The sequence below is a fragment of the Malaclemys terrapin genome, chromosome 15 (assembly GCF_027887155.1).
Source record: "Malaclemys terrapin pileata isolate rMalTer1 chromosome 15, rMalTer1.hap1, whole genome shotgun sequence".
In the NCBI taxonomy this organism is placed as follows: domain Eukaryota; kingdom Metazoa; phylum Chordata; order Testudines; family Emydidae; genus Malaclemys; species Malaclemys terrapin.
This window is the reverse complement of record NC_071519.1, coordinates 12173429-12190686: the sequence shown is the minus strand read 5'-3', so window position 1 is coordinate 12190686 and position 17258 is coordinate 12173429. Positions and strand designations below refer to the sequence as shown.

General features: G+C 53.6%; 2 protein-coding genes across 6 annotated transcripts in view; both read right to left on the bottom strand.

The window, feature by feature from the left end:
• The window catches only part of LOC128823027 (zinc finger protein 501-like), a 65730-nt gene extending 62977 nt beyond the window's left edge, over positions 1 to 2753 (bottom strand). For all 5 annotated transcript variants that reach the window (XM_054005039.1, XM_054005046.1, XM_054005047.1 and 2 more), the window contains exon 1: positions 2702 to 2753. The gene's annotated coding sequence lies outside the window, so the exon portion shown is untranslated. The remainder of the gene's footprint in view (positions 1 to 2701) is intronic.
• LOC128822980 (zinc finger protein 420-like) overlaps positions 1 to 17258 on the bottom strand; it is a 96612-nt gene that overhangs the window by 15228 nt on the left and 64126 nt on the right. The window contains exons 1-3 of the mRNA XM_054004915.1: positions 2702 to 2746; positions 1871 to 1998; positions 1325 to 1413 (exon numbers count right to left, since the gene is read on the bottom strand). Coding sequence (XP_053860890.1) covers positions 1325 to 1396 — 72 coding nt within the window. The 5' untranslated portion in view covers positions 1397 to 1413; positions 1871 to 1998; positions 2702 to 2746. Of the gene's footprint in view, positions 1 to 1324; positions 1414 to 1870; positions 1999 to 2701 lie in introns of the transcript that reaches the window.

The window sequence follows — 17258 nt, the reverse complement described above, 5'->3', positions numbered from 1 at the left end:
GGTGGCAGGGTCTTCACATTCATCACTCACCTACTAGCCAGAGGCTGATACAGGAGATGAAGCTCCCAGCAGAGTCCACGGCCAACACTATGATGGGAATTGCAACACCCTCCCCATTGATAACAACTAGATGGGAGGGGATGGGGTGTCTTCCCTGGGCCTCTCTGGAGGGCTAAGTTCCCTCTAAGGTGTGTGGTCGCGCAGCTGCCTATTAAGCCCTGAGAAGGGACTCGGGACTGCGGCAGGGAAAGGCACCCCTCCCCGCCGGCCCCAGTGTGGACCTGCCCTGGACTTGCCGCAGTTGGGAGAAAGGCGCCCCTCCCCCGGCCCCAAACACAGACCTGCCCCTGACGTGCCGCGGTGGGAGAGAAGCCCTTTCCGCAGCCCCTCCCTGAGTAGCCTCTCTCCCTCCCCCAAGCTGCTGTGGCAAGAGAGGACTGGGGGGAGTCCTCTCTCCCCACCGCAGCCCCAGGGCAGCCTGTACCCCCAAACCCCTCATCCCCAGCATCACCCCAGACAGGGCCCTTGTCCCCCCCACAACCCTCTGCCCCAGCTCTGAGCCCCATCCCGCACTCCGAACCTGTCATCCCTGGCCCCACTCCACAGTCTTCACCCCTAGCCGGAGCCCTCACCCCCTGCACCCAACCCTCTGCCCCAGGCCCAAGCCCCCTCCTGAACCCCTCATCTCCAGCCCCGCTAGCCAGGGGCCCTCAGCCCCCCTGACCTCTGCCCCAGCCCCGAGCCACCTTCCTCACTCTGAACCCCACCTTCCCAGCCCCACCCCAGAGCCCTCACACATACCCTGCACTCCAACCCTGACCCAGCCCTGAACCCCCTCCCACAATCTGAACCACTCGGCACCATCCTCACCACATGAATTTTGTTATGTGCATCAATGGAGATGATGTGTGACACATAACAAAATTAATTCCACATATGGACATAAAAAATCAGAGGAACACTGCTGGTGGGTGCCCCTTTATATCTCACAGCAGCTTCTGGGTAGTAGGTTCAGGCTCTAGTTTTGGACTCTGGTAAGTTTTCCCAACCCACTCCACGGGGGTTGTTTCCTGTTACACAAATTAGGGAATTCCCACCCACAAACCCCAGGGGTCTGTTCCTCCGATCTAGGCCTCACTGTAACCAAATCCCAGCACGTTTTTCACACCTTGCCGCCCCCCCCCCCTTTCTCCACCTGATGTAATTCCTAACCCCTCCCACCTCCAGATCAGCCTCCACCCCCCCAAGTGCCCACCTCCTATGTATTTACTGCCCGTCTCTCTCCCTAACAGGAACCCACCAGCAACTCCCCGATAATCCCTACCTTGACTGGCTCCATTGCAGCCATTTCCCTTTTCTGGTCCCTTGAAGGATGGAATGATCTGGAGCAAAACATGGATGTTGCGCTGCAGCCTGTTAGGGCAAAAAAGGCAATTGGGGACATGTCAGAACAGGAAATAATTTCATATAAAAAATTACCCCCCCTGCTCTTTCCCTGCACACTAGTGTTCTAGACTGTGGCACAATTAACAGAAAAATTCAAAATACAATTAGTAATGGGGGGACTTTACCTACCCAGACACAGGGGTCTTTCAGGGGGTACAGCAACTCATCTAGATATTTCCCTAGTTTTGCCACATGCTACATTAAAAACATGCAAAGTCAGTACAAAGTAAACTTGTGCATATCCGTTCTACGCAGCTGATCGGTTCTCATCCTTGTCGTCATGGTGGAGTCAGTTTCTTTTGGGGATTGGTCCTGCTTTGAGCAGGGGGTTGGACTAGATACCTCCTGAGGTCCCTTCCAACCCTGATATTCTATGATTCTATGATCTATATCCTGTACACTGAAACGCAAGTACAATATTTACATTCCAGTCGATGTATGTTATCATTAGATGGTAAAGCTGAGAAAGTCAGCCACGTCCAGTCATCCTGTGCAGTGACACGCTGGTATTGCAACAGCTGTAACCTGGGGTACACGAGACACACCCGACTCCTGAAAGGGGACAGTCACCCGGAAAGTGAACCGCTGCCCCCTACAGCGCCCCCTGGGCTGCCCCCCTGAGGCAGGAGACCCCACCCACAGCCTGATCCCCCCCACAGCCTGATCCCCGCCCCCCTCCCGCCCACAGCCTGATCCCCCTCCGCCCCGCCCCGCCCACAGCCTGATCCCCCTCCGCCCCTCCCGGCCACAGCCTGATCCCCCTCCGCCCCTCCCGGCCACAGCCTGATCCCCGCCCCGCCCCTCCCCCCTCCAGCCTGATCCCCGCCCCCCTCCCGCCCACAGCCTGATCCCCGCCCGCCCCTCCCCCCTCCCGCCCACAGCCTGATGGCTGGCCCCCGACTGCCGGGAGCCGGGCGGGGCCGGGTCCGATCGCTCCCTCTGGAGCCCTGGCACTGGCGGGGCCGATCCTGGGGGAGCAGCGGGAGCAGGGCCAGAGACCCCGGGGCTGAGCACCCCCGCAGCGCCCGGCCGAGGGGCGGGGCCGCCAGGGACCAGGCCCCGCCCCCGGGACACGAGAGTTCGCCTGAGAAGCGGGAAGGCGCCGGGGGGGCGCCGGGCGGGGCCGCTGCTCCGGGGGGGGGGGGGGTCTCCGGGCGGGGCCGCTGCTCCGGGGGGGGGTGGGCGCGGCCAGGGGAGCCTCGCGGGGAAGGGGCTGAAGGGGGGGGTCAGGCTGACCCCGGGGGCTCTCGCATACCTGGGCTCGAGAGGGCGGAAGCACCGCGGGACAAGCTAAGCGCCGTACTTCCTGATTCTCCTCAGAGCGGAAGTGACGTTTGGTTGCCCCTATCCACTGCCGCACGTGCCGCAGGAAGCGGAAGTGATTATCCCGGTGCGCACTGGGAAGCGTAGTTCTCGCTACTTTCTCCCGCCCGGCTTTCTATTGGCGGAGGGGGCGTGTGCGCGGCCGCGCGCCTCCCCGCTCCCTGATTGGCGGAGGGAGCCCGGGGCAGCGCGGCGCGGGCAGGACAAAGGTCCCCCGGGGCTCTGCTCCCGGGCTGGGGGCAGCGCAGGGGGCTCGGGCGGGCGGTTCCCGCCCGTGTGTCTGGGGCGGGCAATAACAGGGTTACCATGTTTAAGGTTTTAAAGAAGAGGACACTCCATGGGGCCCTGGCCCCGCCCCTTCCCCAATGTCCCCACCCGACTCCGCCCCCGACTCCGCCCCTTCCCCGCCCCCAACTCGGAGACCCTCGCCCCTCGCGGGCTCAAGCCCCTGCATCGCCACTGTAAATGCACAGCCCTGCAGCCCCGGCCCCACGTGCCGGAGTCAGCTGCCCCGGGCTTTGAGACAGGTGCCCTGCCCCACTTCCCAGGCACCTGTCTGGGGATCGGTCCTGCTTTGAGCCGGGGCTTGGACTAGATACCTCCTGAGGTCCCTTCCGACCCTGATCTTCTATGATGCTAATCGCAGTGTAGGCCTGATGTGAGGGTATGTTCATACTGCGATGAAACACCCAGGGCTGGCCTGTGTCAGCTGACTCGGGCTTCGGATAAAGTTGCAGCGGAGGCGTCTCGGCTACCGGGCTCTGGGACCCCACAAGGTGGGGAGGGAGTTTAGCAAGGGTAAATGTGCAGTGAAGTATTACCCCAAACCCCACTGCATTTCTCCAAGGGGCTGTCTGCTTTCGGGCAGGGACAATAACACATCCTGCTGCCTTCGTTATTTCAAAGGGTGGTTTATGATTTTCATTCTCAAACATGGGGCACGAAGCGGGACTTAAACCTCAGTGTAAGTGAAAGAGCCGCCCACAGATTCTTGCAGCCACAACCTGCCGTTTGAGAGCTGAGATGTGCCCTTTTCAGAAAGTGATGGGTTCGTCTGCGAGGGGACTGGAACACTGGCCTATCCACGTACAAATCGCACACTTTCAGCACCTTTATTATTAGTGCCTGGCAGTGTGATTTAAACCCTCCCACCACACCTGATGCCCTGCCAGCCCCCACCTGGGCCCAACAAGCTTTGCTTGGAGCCAGGGCTATGCTACAAAATTGGGTCGGTATCACTACATTGTTCAGGGGTGTAAGAAATCCACCCCCCTGAGCAATGCAGTGATACTGACCTAAGCCCTGGGGTAGACAGCACTCTGTCAACAGGAGGGCTTCTAACCTCAACATAGCTTGAGGTGGTGGAGAATCTAAGCCGAGGGCAGAAGCCCTCACATCAGCGTAGATAGTCTCCACTGAAGCGCTATGGTGGTGCAGCCGGACCAGTGCAGTGCTTACGTGCAGACCTGCCCTTTGTGAGACGGAAGCAATGCGTGTGGGGCAACGCTCTGTCTCTCAGGGTGTGAACAATCCACACCCCTGAGCAACATAGTTAAACTGACCTAAGCCCTGGTGTAGACAGCGCTAGGTGGATGGAAGAATTCCTCTGTTAACCTCACTACCGCGTCATGGGGAGGTGGATTAGCTCCAGTGACAGGCTCACCTCTCCCATCACTGCAGTGAGTGTCTGCTGTGAAATGCGGAGATACTGTAACGTTTTAAGTGTAGACTTAGGCTCTGGCTACACTTACAAGCTGACAGCGGCACAGCTGTACCGATACACATGGAGCCCCATTATGCTGGCAGCTTGGAGAGATCTCCCATCCACGAAATAAAACCAGTTCAATGAGCAGTGGTAGCTAGGTCAGCAGGAGAGCACCTCCCATCGTCACAGCACTGCGTGCACGAGCGCTTGTGCCGGCAAAACCCTTGAGTGGCAAGTGTTTTGCCGACATAAGTGCTAATGTAGAAATGGCCTTAGCATGAGACCAGCCCTGGCTCCAGTAGGCACCAAAGATGCTCAGGCAGTAACCTGGAGTAACCACATCTTTAGCTCTTCCACGGTTGTCAGGATTCAAACCCCCAATGGATTTCCAGTCTATCACCTTACCTAGGCCACAACCACTTGACTCCTTTGTTTGGCTCACTACACTATGGCTCTGTTCTCACTGAATTATCATTTCCAATTGTTTGTTCAGAGCAGCTTCCCCAGCACACTCACTGCTGTGTGGGTGTGTAAGTGGGTCCAGGGCCAAACAGCGGGAATTCCTGCCGTTTCCCTTCTGGCTGGAGCGTGATGAGATGTCTGTGGTTAATGACATTGCTGTAGATTGTTGTTCATTCCCTACCTTGCCAATTCAGAGAGTCCCTTTCCCCATCATATCGCCAGCATATCAGTGATTCCAATGGCAGGGGTCAGGTTTTCCCTGGGGCTCTGAGCTTTTTCAAGGGGTTGGAGGCTCCTTTCTTTCCTCACCCTGGAGTGAACTCAGCCTTTTGTTCCATCCTTGACATACCAACATAGGCGTGCGCAGCCCATTTCATTAGGGTGTGCACCCAGGGAGCCCCACCCGAGCCCCACCCGAGCCCCACCCCTGCCCTAGTGCCACCCCCATCCACTCCCTCCTACTTCCTGCCCCCTGACTTCCCACCTCAGAACCCCCAACCCCCCCTGCTCCTTGTCCCCTGACTACCTCCTCCTGGGACCCCTGCCCCTAACTGCCCCCCCAGGACTCCACCCCCTACCTAAGCCTCCCTGCTCTTTCTCCCCGACTGCCCCCCTAGGACCTTACCCCCTACCAGTCCCCTAACTGCCCTGACCCTTATCCACACCCCCTCCCCCAGACAGACCCCCAGGACTCCCATGCCTATCCAACTGCTCCCCACCCCCTGACAGGACCCCCAGAACTCCCGACCCATACAACCCCTCTCCACACCCTTGCCTCCTGACAGCCCCCCCCAGAACTCCTGACTCATCCAGCCCCCCCAGCTCCTTGTCCCCTGACCACCCCCTCCAGAGACCCCCCCCACTAACTGCCCCCCCAGGACCCTTCTTGCTCCCTGTCCCCTGACTGCCCTGACCCCTATCCACCTCCCACCCCCTCAGAGACCCCGGGACTCCCATGCCCCATCCAATCCCCCCTGCTCCCTGACTGCCCCCTCCAGAGACCCCCCCCGCCCCTAACCACCACCCCTGGGATCCCACCCCCTATCCAACCCACTCTGTCCACTGACTGCCTTCACCCCTTATCTAACTCCCCTGGCCCTGGACCCCTTACCATGAAATGAGGCTCCTAGCCTCCCCGCGGAGCCAAACATTGCCCCGCGGGAGCGCGCAGCCCCGGCCCCCAAAGCGCTGCGCGCACAGTGACATAGCTCATGGCGACGGGGGAGTGTGTCTGTCTCCCCGTGGAGCCCCGGCCACCAGAGCTCTGCGCGCACGGCGGCATGGCTCCAGGAGGGAGGAAGGCGGGGGAGGGACCAGTGGCTTGCTGCGTTGGGCGGGGCGCTCCGGCCCGGGAGCGCAGACCCTGTGGCTTGCCGCGCTGGGGAGTGGAGCTGTTTGCCCACCCCTGCATTAGGGTGTGCCTGGGCACACCCGGCACGCCCCGTGTGCACACCTATGCATACCAAGAAATAGCAGCAGCAGCATGAAGGAAGAGGAGAGCGAAGGTCTCACCATCAGGGATTGGAGGTGGCCACATGCCCTCTGTTTGACCACTGCCATTGCAGGAGAGAAGGTTTCAATGGAACTGAATACCCTGGCTCCGACAAAAGACACAGGAAGGTTTTGCTGTTCATAGATCGGTAGGAAATTGAGGTTGGGAAATGAAACACCCACATGGTGGTGCAATGCCCTAAGGAATGTGTGGAAGCAGAGAAAGAACTGACAGAAGGGAACTGCAATGCATGACAGTTCGTTAGCAAGAGTCAGGCTAACTGTAACCCTAATAACGCGAGATTTGTAGAAGCGAGGATTGTGTGAGGCGGGTGGGAAAGAACTGTGTGAGAAGTTGTTGCGACCTTGTATAGATAAGGTGTAGAAGACCTTGTGTAGATAAGGTATAGAAAATATTATATGTTGGCAAGAGTCAAAACAAGTGAGGAAATAAGATATCAAGATGGCCTATGTATAAACAAAATGCAGCTGTCCCTCATTATTTCTGTAATGAAAGGTATAAATGCTTGCTGTAATTAGTTACCTGGGAGAGACCTGCTTAGCTCTCTCCCTCTGCACAATTGTGAGAGTTAATAAAGCATCTGACTTGCTGTACCTAAACAAAAGAGTGAGAACTCTGTTTTTCTCCGACAAATGAAAGTGAGAACTGAATTAACGCCACTCGTATGGTTTAGAAACATTTGTTTATTTTGAGCACATCATAGGAAATGTGACATTAATTCAGACCCTGTGGAGGGCAGGGCTGAGGCTTCTTTAGCTCTTTGTAAAAAGATGACCTTGTTTCCCAGAAAGGGAGAGAGGCAAAGCCCAGAGCTGCCTTTAGTCTCAGGCTGGGGTCTCCTGGGTGGTGGTCCCTTGTTCACGGCTGATCTCATGGGATCCTTTTGCTGCAAAGGTTCCAGAGTCCTGGGTGGAGGGAGGGGGTCACCGCACAACCTGCAATACCGGGGGGGGGGGGGGCAGACCCTGGAAGGGAAGGAAGGGACAGAAAACGGAGAGGAAGGAAACAGAGAGAAAACACCTCTTCTCTCTGCCCTCCCCCGCCCCCAGCAAGAAATGTTATAAATGGGGCAACTCCCCACCATGATCTGGTCTGGGATCTGTGGGGGATTTGCAGTAGAGGGAAGGTCCAGATTGGGGGCATTGTCTTGGGACTACTAGGGGCCAGCGGCCACGGGGGGGGAGGGCTGGGGGCACTGTGCAGGGGCCAGCTGTTACAGTGGGGGCTGGGTTCTGGTGGACGCAGAAGGGGCAGGGTTTAGGCAGAAGGGGTGGGGCTGAGGGGTTACCCTCCCCAAGCCAGGGGTTCACCCACCACCCACGTTTGAACTATCCTGCCTGGTAACAAGGCAGAGGTGGGAAGGTTTGAAGGAAAAGGGTGAGAAAGGGTCACATGACCACGAGGTACTCTATCTGGCAACAGGAGATGTACACAAGGGACTTGCGTGGTGTGCTGGCTGCTGTCCGCTGAGGAAGCGGCCTGTATTGGGTCACGTGATCATTGAGAGGAAAACATCAACCACTTACCTGTTCCATCCCACCAAGCGGTCCTGATCCTGGTGACGTGGTCCTTGAAGTCCTGATCCTAATTCCCTTGAACGAGAGAGAGAGGAAACACGAGCTGACTCCATCCACTCTAGAGCCATTTACAGCAACAAACTGAGTAACGTTGAAACTTTATTTGTTTGAGTCCATTTTGGTCCTAGTTGGGTCTAGGCTTCAAGCCTGCTTGTACTCTGTAAACCACTGAGCTGTTTTGTTCTATTTTGCATTTACCACCCCCTCTATCCTTTATCCTGCCCAGTTAATAAATCCCTCTCAGTTCATCCTTTTAAGAGTGTTTTAGTTTAATTTTCCCGCTGTGACCAATAGGTGCCCGTGGGGCACGGGTCACTTGCTGGAGGAGTCTCTGCACCTTGCGGTCTTTAAACCATGATTTGAGGACTTCCATAGCTCAGACATAGGTTAGGGGTTTGTCACAGGAGTGGGTGGGTGAGATTCTGTGGCCTACATTGTGCAGGAGCTCAAACTAGACGATCATAACGGTCTTTTCTGACCTTAAAGTCTATGAAACTGTCCGGGATATATGGGGTGGGGGCTGCACTGTGACATAGAGTAGTGTAGGGTTCCCAAGGTGTCCTGAGGGAATGTGGAATTCAGAATCCAGGGAGTAAGGGCAGGGTGGAGGGGGGTTGGAGGTCCCCAGGGTGGCTGTGAAGGGGAACCCGGCAGGTTCGAGGGGGAACAGGAATTGGAGAGGGAAACCTGGCAGGCTGTGGATGGTGTGAGGGCATGCAGTGCTGGGAAAGTGGGGCCCAGCAATGGAGAAATAGATTGGAGCCAACTGTGGTTGGTGTGTAGGGATCAGGGCCGGCTCTAGGCACCAGCAAAACAAGCTGGTGCTTGGGGCGGCACATTTTTAGGGGCGGCATTCTGGCGCGGGCCATGCTGCCCCTAAAAATGTGCCACAGCCGCCGTAACTCACCTCCGCTGCTGCTGCTCGCGCACCGCTGCTCGCCCTCCCTCCTAGCCTCTCAAACCCGGGAGGGAGGGGGAGATCCCGAGTGGCCGCGGCGCGCGAAACAGCTGATTCACGCGCCACAGCCGCTCGGGATCTCCCCCTCCCTCCCAGGTTTGAGAGCTTGGGATGGAGGGGGAGACCACGAGTGGCCGTGGCGCACGCGCTGCTTCTCCCTCTCCCTCCCTCCCTCCTAGGCTTGAGAGCCTGGAGGGAGCAGGCAGGGCTGGGGATTTGGGGAAGGGGCGGAGTTTAGGCAGGGCCGGGGGGTGGGGTACGAAAAAAAACGGGGGAGGGGGGGCGGCCAAAATTGATTTTGCTTGAGGCGGCAAAAATCCTAGAGCCGGCCCTGGTAGGGATGGGGTGTCATGGAGGATGTTGGGGTGCCCTGAGATGGGGAAGCAGATGGGGTGGATCAGGAGAGCCAAGGGAAAGTCCAGGTAAAGGGGGCAGGTTGAGGTGGGGTGAGCAGAGTGTTAGCAAGCCTGGGGATGCGGGAGCAGGTTGGAGGATGTTGAATGCGTCCTGGTGGGGGGCACTGAAGGAGAAGCTGTGTGCATTACCTAGAGTGGCCACCTGGGGTCACTAAGCATTTCCCACATGGAGCAAGAATGAAACCTGGTGGCCAATCCAGGTAATGCACCAACCATTTCCCTCATCAAGGGACAGTGACACTATGTGGCCATTTGCTGTAGTGCACAAAGCGTTTCCCTCACGTTGCAAGAGTGACACTGGGAGAGGCAAGTGACGGACTTGGCCAACACGCTACAGGAGAGAGAAAGAAAAGGAGGGAGGGAGAAAGAAAAACACTGGAGAAAGATAAGTCGTCCTACTAGATCCAACCTTCCGCTGCGGAGGACACACTGCTCCTGGCCAGAGAAATGAGCAGCCCCTGAAACCGGGAACGTTGTCTCCCTTGTAACCACAGCTCGTCAGGAACCTTTTCTTACAAACCCAGCCAACGGGGCGACCCTACCTGGAGCCAGGTGAGCTGTGAGCAGAGCCCTCACCAAACCAGACACCTCTCTCACTGACAATAGCAGCTGCTCCGCTCCCAGATGGACGGCTTTTGCGTGGCCTCAACAATTCTCGCGGTCTCGTCGCTCTGGCTCCCTTCCCATCGCATGAGGGCAGTAGACTGACGCGTCACTTCTCTTCCCTAAGCCCAGCACAAGGGGGAAAACAACTAAGTTACCATTTTGGTAATTGGGATTGGAGTGTAGGGATGGAGTGGAACCCCCAGCGGCCTCAGCCTGGCACATGGCAATGGGGGGGGGGCTGTGGCTGGGCGCCCAAGGTCAGGGGCTTGGGGGGGAAGGGGGCCGGAGGGACTGAGGCTGCGGGGCAATGTGGGGGTGAGCAGAGGGATTGGGGCTCCCAGTGGTGCTGGGAGGGGGGGTTGAGGTGAGGCCTAGCTGGGGTGAAGTGGGGGCAAGTTGGTTTAGGGTCCACTCAGGGGCCTGTGCAGGGGCAGGAGGGATGCAGGGGGGGAGGCGAGATGAGGGGATTTTGGATGAGCAGGGTGTGTGTGGGAGTGCAGATGTCCCAGGAGGAGGGAATGAGAGGGGTCAGGGGTCTTTATCTAGGTGAGTGGCGGAGGGTGAGAGTGCCTGGGGGGTAGGAGCAGGAGGTGAAGTGGTTTCAGAGGAATAAACTGACACACATAAGCCAAGGGGGGAATGGCTAAGGCTGCCCCCTTGTAACCTACTGTCCCCAGTCCTGGGGGGGGGGGTGTCACCCATCCCCCTCACGGTGAGGTTGGCTGCTCCCCTGGGCAGCACAGCTCAGGCATGCTCTCGCTGTTGCACATATAGAGGGCACTTCTCAGAGCAGCTTCTGCTTCCCCCCCACCCCCTGGCAGCTCGACATTTCTGGTTTCTCACTCCATGGTGGGAGACAGCACAAAACGCTCCATACCCCCTCCAAAGTCCAATCAGTGATGTAGGCAAAGACACCCTACATCTCTCACAGTGCACCCTTGTACCCTTTCCCCCTCGATCCAAGCCCCTGCTTAGTGCCTTGCCCCTGTTGTGACATCTCAATACAGAGCTGGGGCAAAAGGGGACCTGCAGACATCCTGGGCTGTCTCCCCTCCAGCACGGTACAGGTGGTTCAGAGTGAAGGGAAAGGGGAGGAACCTGCCCCCTCTTCCCACATGTTTAGTAGTTTGTGATGTAAAAATCCTGCTGTGACAGTACACATGGAGAAACAGATCTTTCTAGATTACTGAGATTCAGTGCCCATGACCTGTCCATGACTTTTATTAAAGTAACGATGACAAAAATCTTAAATAGGTCAACTTGCCATTCTCTTCCCCAACACGGTAGTCCCCTGTAGTAAACATGACCCTACCCCCTCCTTAGCATCCTACTGATACTAAAATGACCTAAAAAACCCCCTACTTATAAATCACTATTGGTTGGCACCCCATTGTCACCTGCACGTCTATGCAGCTGCTGGCCAAACCCTCCCCCCAAAATATAAACCCCAACCCCACCTCTACCCGGAACCCAACCTGAACCTTACCCTATAACTTGGTCCCCCCAACCCTAAACCCTTTAACCAAAACGGTAGCCCAATCCTCACCCCCACCCTAAACTCTAACTCTGAACCCAGCCTCTCTAAGGGTACATCTACACTACAGCGGGGAGTCGATTTAAGATACGCAAATTCAGCTACGTGAATAGCGTAGCTGAATTCGACGTATCGCAGCCGACTTACCCCGTTGTGAGGACGGCGGCAAAATCGACTTCTGCGGCTTTCTGTCGGCGGCGCTTACTACCACCTCCGCTGGTGGAGTAAGAGCGCCGATTTGGGGATCGATTGTCGCGTCCCAACGGGACGCGATAAATCGATCCCCGAGAGGTCGATTTCTACCCGCCGATTCAGGCGGGTAGTATAGACCTAGCCTAAGCCTGACACTGCTTTAAGCCAGAGCCAGTTCCCTGCTCCCACCCTGTGCCACAACAGTGCAAACGCCCCAGGAATCCTGCTTCTTACCACCACTGGTTTTGAAATGAACCTTTTCTTCCTTTGCATTCCAAAAACCTTAATTGGCGTTGGATGGGTTATTTAGTGACAGGGCTTTACACAATGTAACTGTTTGCTATTACACTGTAACAGGATACAGATAAGTGAAAACAGTGCAAACAATATTCCACTAGTTTTCAGGATGCTTAAACACCCAATACACTTACATTTAACAATCGCTTTGATCTATACTAATACACACATCAATTGGCCTGAATACACTCGGACGTAAGCTGCTCTGCCAGCGTCACGCCTTGTACAAACATTACTGCAATACCGTGTAGGGCAGCGTGACCCCCAGGGGTCTGTGAGCTGGTTTCAGGTGGTCTGCAGGGCCCCGCAGCTGAAGCCCGAAGCCCCCATGTCTCCCGCAGGACAGAAGCCTGAAGCCCCAATGCTCCCCACTCCACAAGGCAGAAGCCCTGAGCCTCCACGACCCAGCAGCGGTAGCCCAGAGCTGCCCCCCACCCAGCAGCTGTAGCCCAAAGACCCAAGCTGCCCTCCTACCCCAGCTGGGCCTTGGAGTTTTTATAGCAGGTGGGGACGGGGGGGCTCAGAAAGAAAAAGGTTGAGACCCCTGGTGTAGGGTGTGAACTCGGGTGTTAGTCTGTCACAAGAGCCTCTTTCACAACTACCTTGGGAAACAAATACATGGACCTTTTGCCCACTTCTTCGTTAGTTACTGTGGAATTCTCTCCCCGGATCATCAGAGACAATATTGTCCTAAAACAACCGAGCAGCAGTATGATTGTGTGCTGTCACTTCAGTTAGTTGCACAACTTGGGGTGTGGTCTAGTTCACCATTTCAGACTGGAGATTTAAAAGCAGTTGGTAGCATGTCCAATAGCTTGGAGTAGTCTCTCCTGTTGACCAAACTGCACTTGAAGTTTCTCCATGTCATCATGGAGGGAGCAGAGAAAAAGCAAAAATAAAATAAGAAATGACTAGTTCAGTAAATAGTCCTTTTCTCAAAGTCCCCAGTAAATCTGAGCTACTGTCTGGCAAATAAAATGAATATCTGATTATGTGACCAAATGTCGCTCAAGAGGAAAAACCCACATCACACAAGATACATCCAATTTCATAGAACTAGAAATTCCAGAGCGGGTTAAATAGGATGACTGTAGCCTGATTTAGGGTGTGCTAATAACATTAATTTATTTTATTAATTACAATATTAATCGTTTTGGTTTTAGGCTTGCCAGTTTGTTTGATTAGAAGATAAAAGGTTTTGTTTCGAATCAGGGTTCCCCGAATTTACAAAGGACCAGGGGGTATGACAGGAAGCTCACACTGAGACAGATATGGCCTTAAAGACTTTTTATTAAAATGAATAATAGTAAGTAAATGGTGAAATACCCAGAGTTACAACTGCATTACTGCTATAAAGAGAGACATATGATAATGTAGTATTACATGCAACAAAGCTTTGGTTAATATACTTACACCCTCCCTCGATAACCTGGGGGTAAGAGACACAGGACCAGCCTTGCAGTTCAGGTTTCTCAATTCTTGATGCAGAGCTTAGAAAAACTAATGGTAAGAGCTAACTTAGGGTTTACTTGACGAACTTAAACTTAAAACCTAATAAACAAAACTAAGAATAAAAGCTTAGGGAAACCAAGCTTAGCCTAGTGCTCTAAAGGTGATCCCGGCAATTACAGACCGGTAAGTCTAATGTCAGTACCAGGCAAATTAATTGAAACACTAGTAAAGAATAAAATTGTCAGACACATAGAAGGCCATAAATTATTGGGCAAAAGTCAACATGGTTTCTGTAAAGGGAAATCGTGTCTTACTAATCCAGGGGTGGCCAACCTGAGCCTGAGAAGGAGACAGAATTTACCAATGTACATTGCCAAAAAGCCACAGCAAATGCCAGCAGCTCCCGCCTGCTCCCCAGCGCCTCCTGCCCACTGGCTGCCCCGCCAGTCAGCGCCTCCAGCATCCCTCCTGATCAGCTGTTTTGTGGCATGCAGGAGGCTCAGATGGGGAGGAGTGGGGGCATAGCAGGCTCAAGAGAAGGAGTAGAGCGGGGGCAGTCAGGGGTCGATCAGTGAGCACCCCCCGGCACACTGGGAAGTTGGCGCCTGTAACTCCAGCCCTGGAGTCAGTGTCTATACAAGGAGCCGCATATTAACTTCTGAAGAGCCGCATGTGGCTCCGGAGCCACACGTTGGCCACCCCTGTACTAATCTACTAGTTCTTTGAAGGGGTCAACAAACATGTGGACTAGGGGGATCCAGTGGACATAGTGTACTTAGATTTCCAGAAAGCCTTTGACAAGGTCCCTCACCAAAGGCTCTTATGTAAATTAAGTTGTCATGGGATAAGAGGGAAGATCCTTTCATGGACTGAGAACTGCTTAAAAGACAGGGAACAAAGGGTAGAATAAATGGTAAATTTTCAGAATGAAGAGGGGTAACTAGTGGTGTTCCCCAACGGTCAGTCCTAGGACCAATCCTATTCAACTTATTCATAAATGATCTGGAGAAGGGGGTCAACAGTGAGGTGGCAAAGTGTGCAGACGATACTAAATTGCTCAAAATAGTTAAGACCAAAGCAGACTGTGAAGAACTTCAAAAAGATCTCACAAAACTACGTGATTGGGCAACAAAACGGCAAATGAAATTTAATGTGGTTAATGTAAAGTAATGCACATTGGAAAAAATAACCCCAACTATACATACAATGTGATGGGGGCTAATTTAGCTACAACTAATCAGGAGAATTCTTGGAGTCATCGTGGATAGTTCTCTGAAGGTGTCCACGCAGTGTGCAGTGGCAGTCAAAAAAGCAAACAGGATGTTAGGAATCATTAAAAAAGGGATAGAGAATAAGACGGAGAATATCTTATTGCCCTTATATAAATCCATTGTACATCCACATTTTGAATACTGCGTACAGATGTGGTCTCCTCATCTCAAAAAAGATATACTGGCATTAGAAAAGGTTCAGAGAAGGGCAACTAAAATGATTAGGGGTTTGGAACGGGTCCCATATGAGGAGAGATTAAAGAGACTAGGACTTTTCAATTTGGAAAAGAGGAGACTAAGGGGGGATATGATAGAGGTATATTAAATCATGAGTGGTGTGGAGAAAACGAATAACGAAAAGTTATTTTCTTGTTCCCATAATATAAGAACCAGGGGCCACCAAATGAAATTAATGGGCAGCAGATTTAAAACGCATAAAAGGAAGTTCTTCTTCACACAGCGCACAGTCAACCTGTGGAAATCCTTACCTGAGGAGCTTGTGAAGGCTAGGACTATAACAGGGTTTAAAAGAGAACTAGATAAATTCATGGAGGTTAAGTTCATTAATGGCTATTAGCCAGGATGGGTAAGGAATGGTGTCCCTAGCCTCTGTTTGGCAGAAGGAGGTGATGGATGGCAGGAGAGAGATCACTTGATCATTACCTGTTAGGTTCACTCCCTTTGGGGCACCAGGCATTGGCCACTGTCAACAGACAGGATACTGGGCTAGATGAACCTTTGATCTGACCCAGTACGGCCGTTCTTATGAGAAAAATGGTACCAAACCCAACTGCTATTCAGCAGAACCCAGTGCAACGTGGGAAGAACTGGGAATAAGCCAATCTGTCCCTAGTGGGGGAACCTGATGACTAACAATCACTTTGCAGTGGGAGGAAAAGTATAAACATGATGCTCCAAATTTGGTTAGACGAGGAAAAGTGATGGAGGTTGTGTCCAGTGGTGAGAAGATTTGCTATGTTACCCTGGACGCTATATGGGCTATTGTCTTTCTTGAAAAAATAGTTGTGTTTTTATATCAGGATTGCTAACTCAATCTAGCAAACTCCATGGAAAACCCTAGTGGAGTCAAAGCCCAGGTAGATTTAACCTCCATGTACCTAGTCAAGGTCACTCCTGGTTCCCCCACCTGGGACTGAGGGACATTCCTGTTGGAGGGACGCACACTTCCATGACACAGGAGTTGATGAAAAACACCATGGGCTTCTCTGGTGATAAATAAGAGAAGAGCTGAGAAGGAAGAATTTCCCGCACTCGCAGCATTCACAGGGTTACTCTCCTGTGTGGCTCCTCTGATGTGTAGTAAGATCTGAGGTCCGAGCAAAGGTTTCCCGCCCTCACAGCATTCATAGAGTTTCCTCTCCTGTGTGGATTCTCAGATGGCGCATATGGTGTGATCTCCCAGCAAAGGTTTTCCTGCACTCAGTATTCATAGGGGCGCTATCCTTTGTGGATTCTCTGATGGCGAATAAGGCTTGAACGCTCAGTGAAAGTTTTCCCACACTCACAGCATTTATAGGGTTTCTCCCCTGTGTGGATCCTCTGATGTGCAATAAGGTGTGAGTTCCGACTGAAGGTTTTCCCGCACTCACAGCATTCATAAGGTTTCTCTCCTGTGTGGATCCTCTGATGTGTATTAAGGCCTGATCTCTGAGTGAAGGTTTTCCCGCATTCACTGCATTCATAAGGCTTCTCTCCTGCATGCATCCTCTGATGTGTAATAAACAGTGACTTCCGAGCGAACATTTTCCCGCACTCGCAGCACTTATAGGGTTTCTCTCCTGTGTGTATCTGCTCATGGTAAATAAGGGCTGAGCGCTCAGTGAAGGCTTTCCTGCACCCACAGCACTCATAGAGTTTCTCTCTTGTGTGACTCCTCTGATGCGCAATAAGGTTTGAGCGCTGAGTGAAGGTTTTCCCGCACTCACAGCATTTATAGGGTTTCTCCCCTGTGTGGATCCTCTGATGCATAAGGCGGCCTGATCTTCCAGCGAATGTTTTCCCACACTCACAGCATTTATAGGGTTTCTCTCCTGTGTGACTCCTCTGATGGCGAATAAGGGTTGAGCGCTCAGTGAAGGTTTTCCCACACTCACAGCATTCATAAGGTTTCTCTCCTGTGTGGATCCTCCGATGTGTATTAAGGCCTGAACTGCGAGTGAAGGTTTTCCCGCATTCACTGCATTCATAAGGTTTCTCTCCTGTGTGGATCCTCTGATGTGCAATAAGCTGTGAGTTCCGAGCGAACGTTTTCCCGCACTCACTGCATTTATAGGGTTTCTCTCCTGTGTGACTCCTCTGATGTGTAATAAGCTGTGAGCTCCGAGTGAAGGTTTTCCTGCACTCACAGCATTGATAAGGTTTCTCCCGTGTGTGTATCCTCTGATGGCGAATAAGGTGTGAGCGCTCAGTGAAGGTTTTCCCACACTCACTGCATTCATAGGGTTTCTCTCCTGTGTGGATCCTTTGATGGCAAATAAGGGTTGAT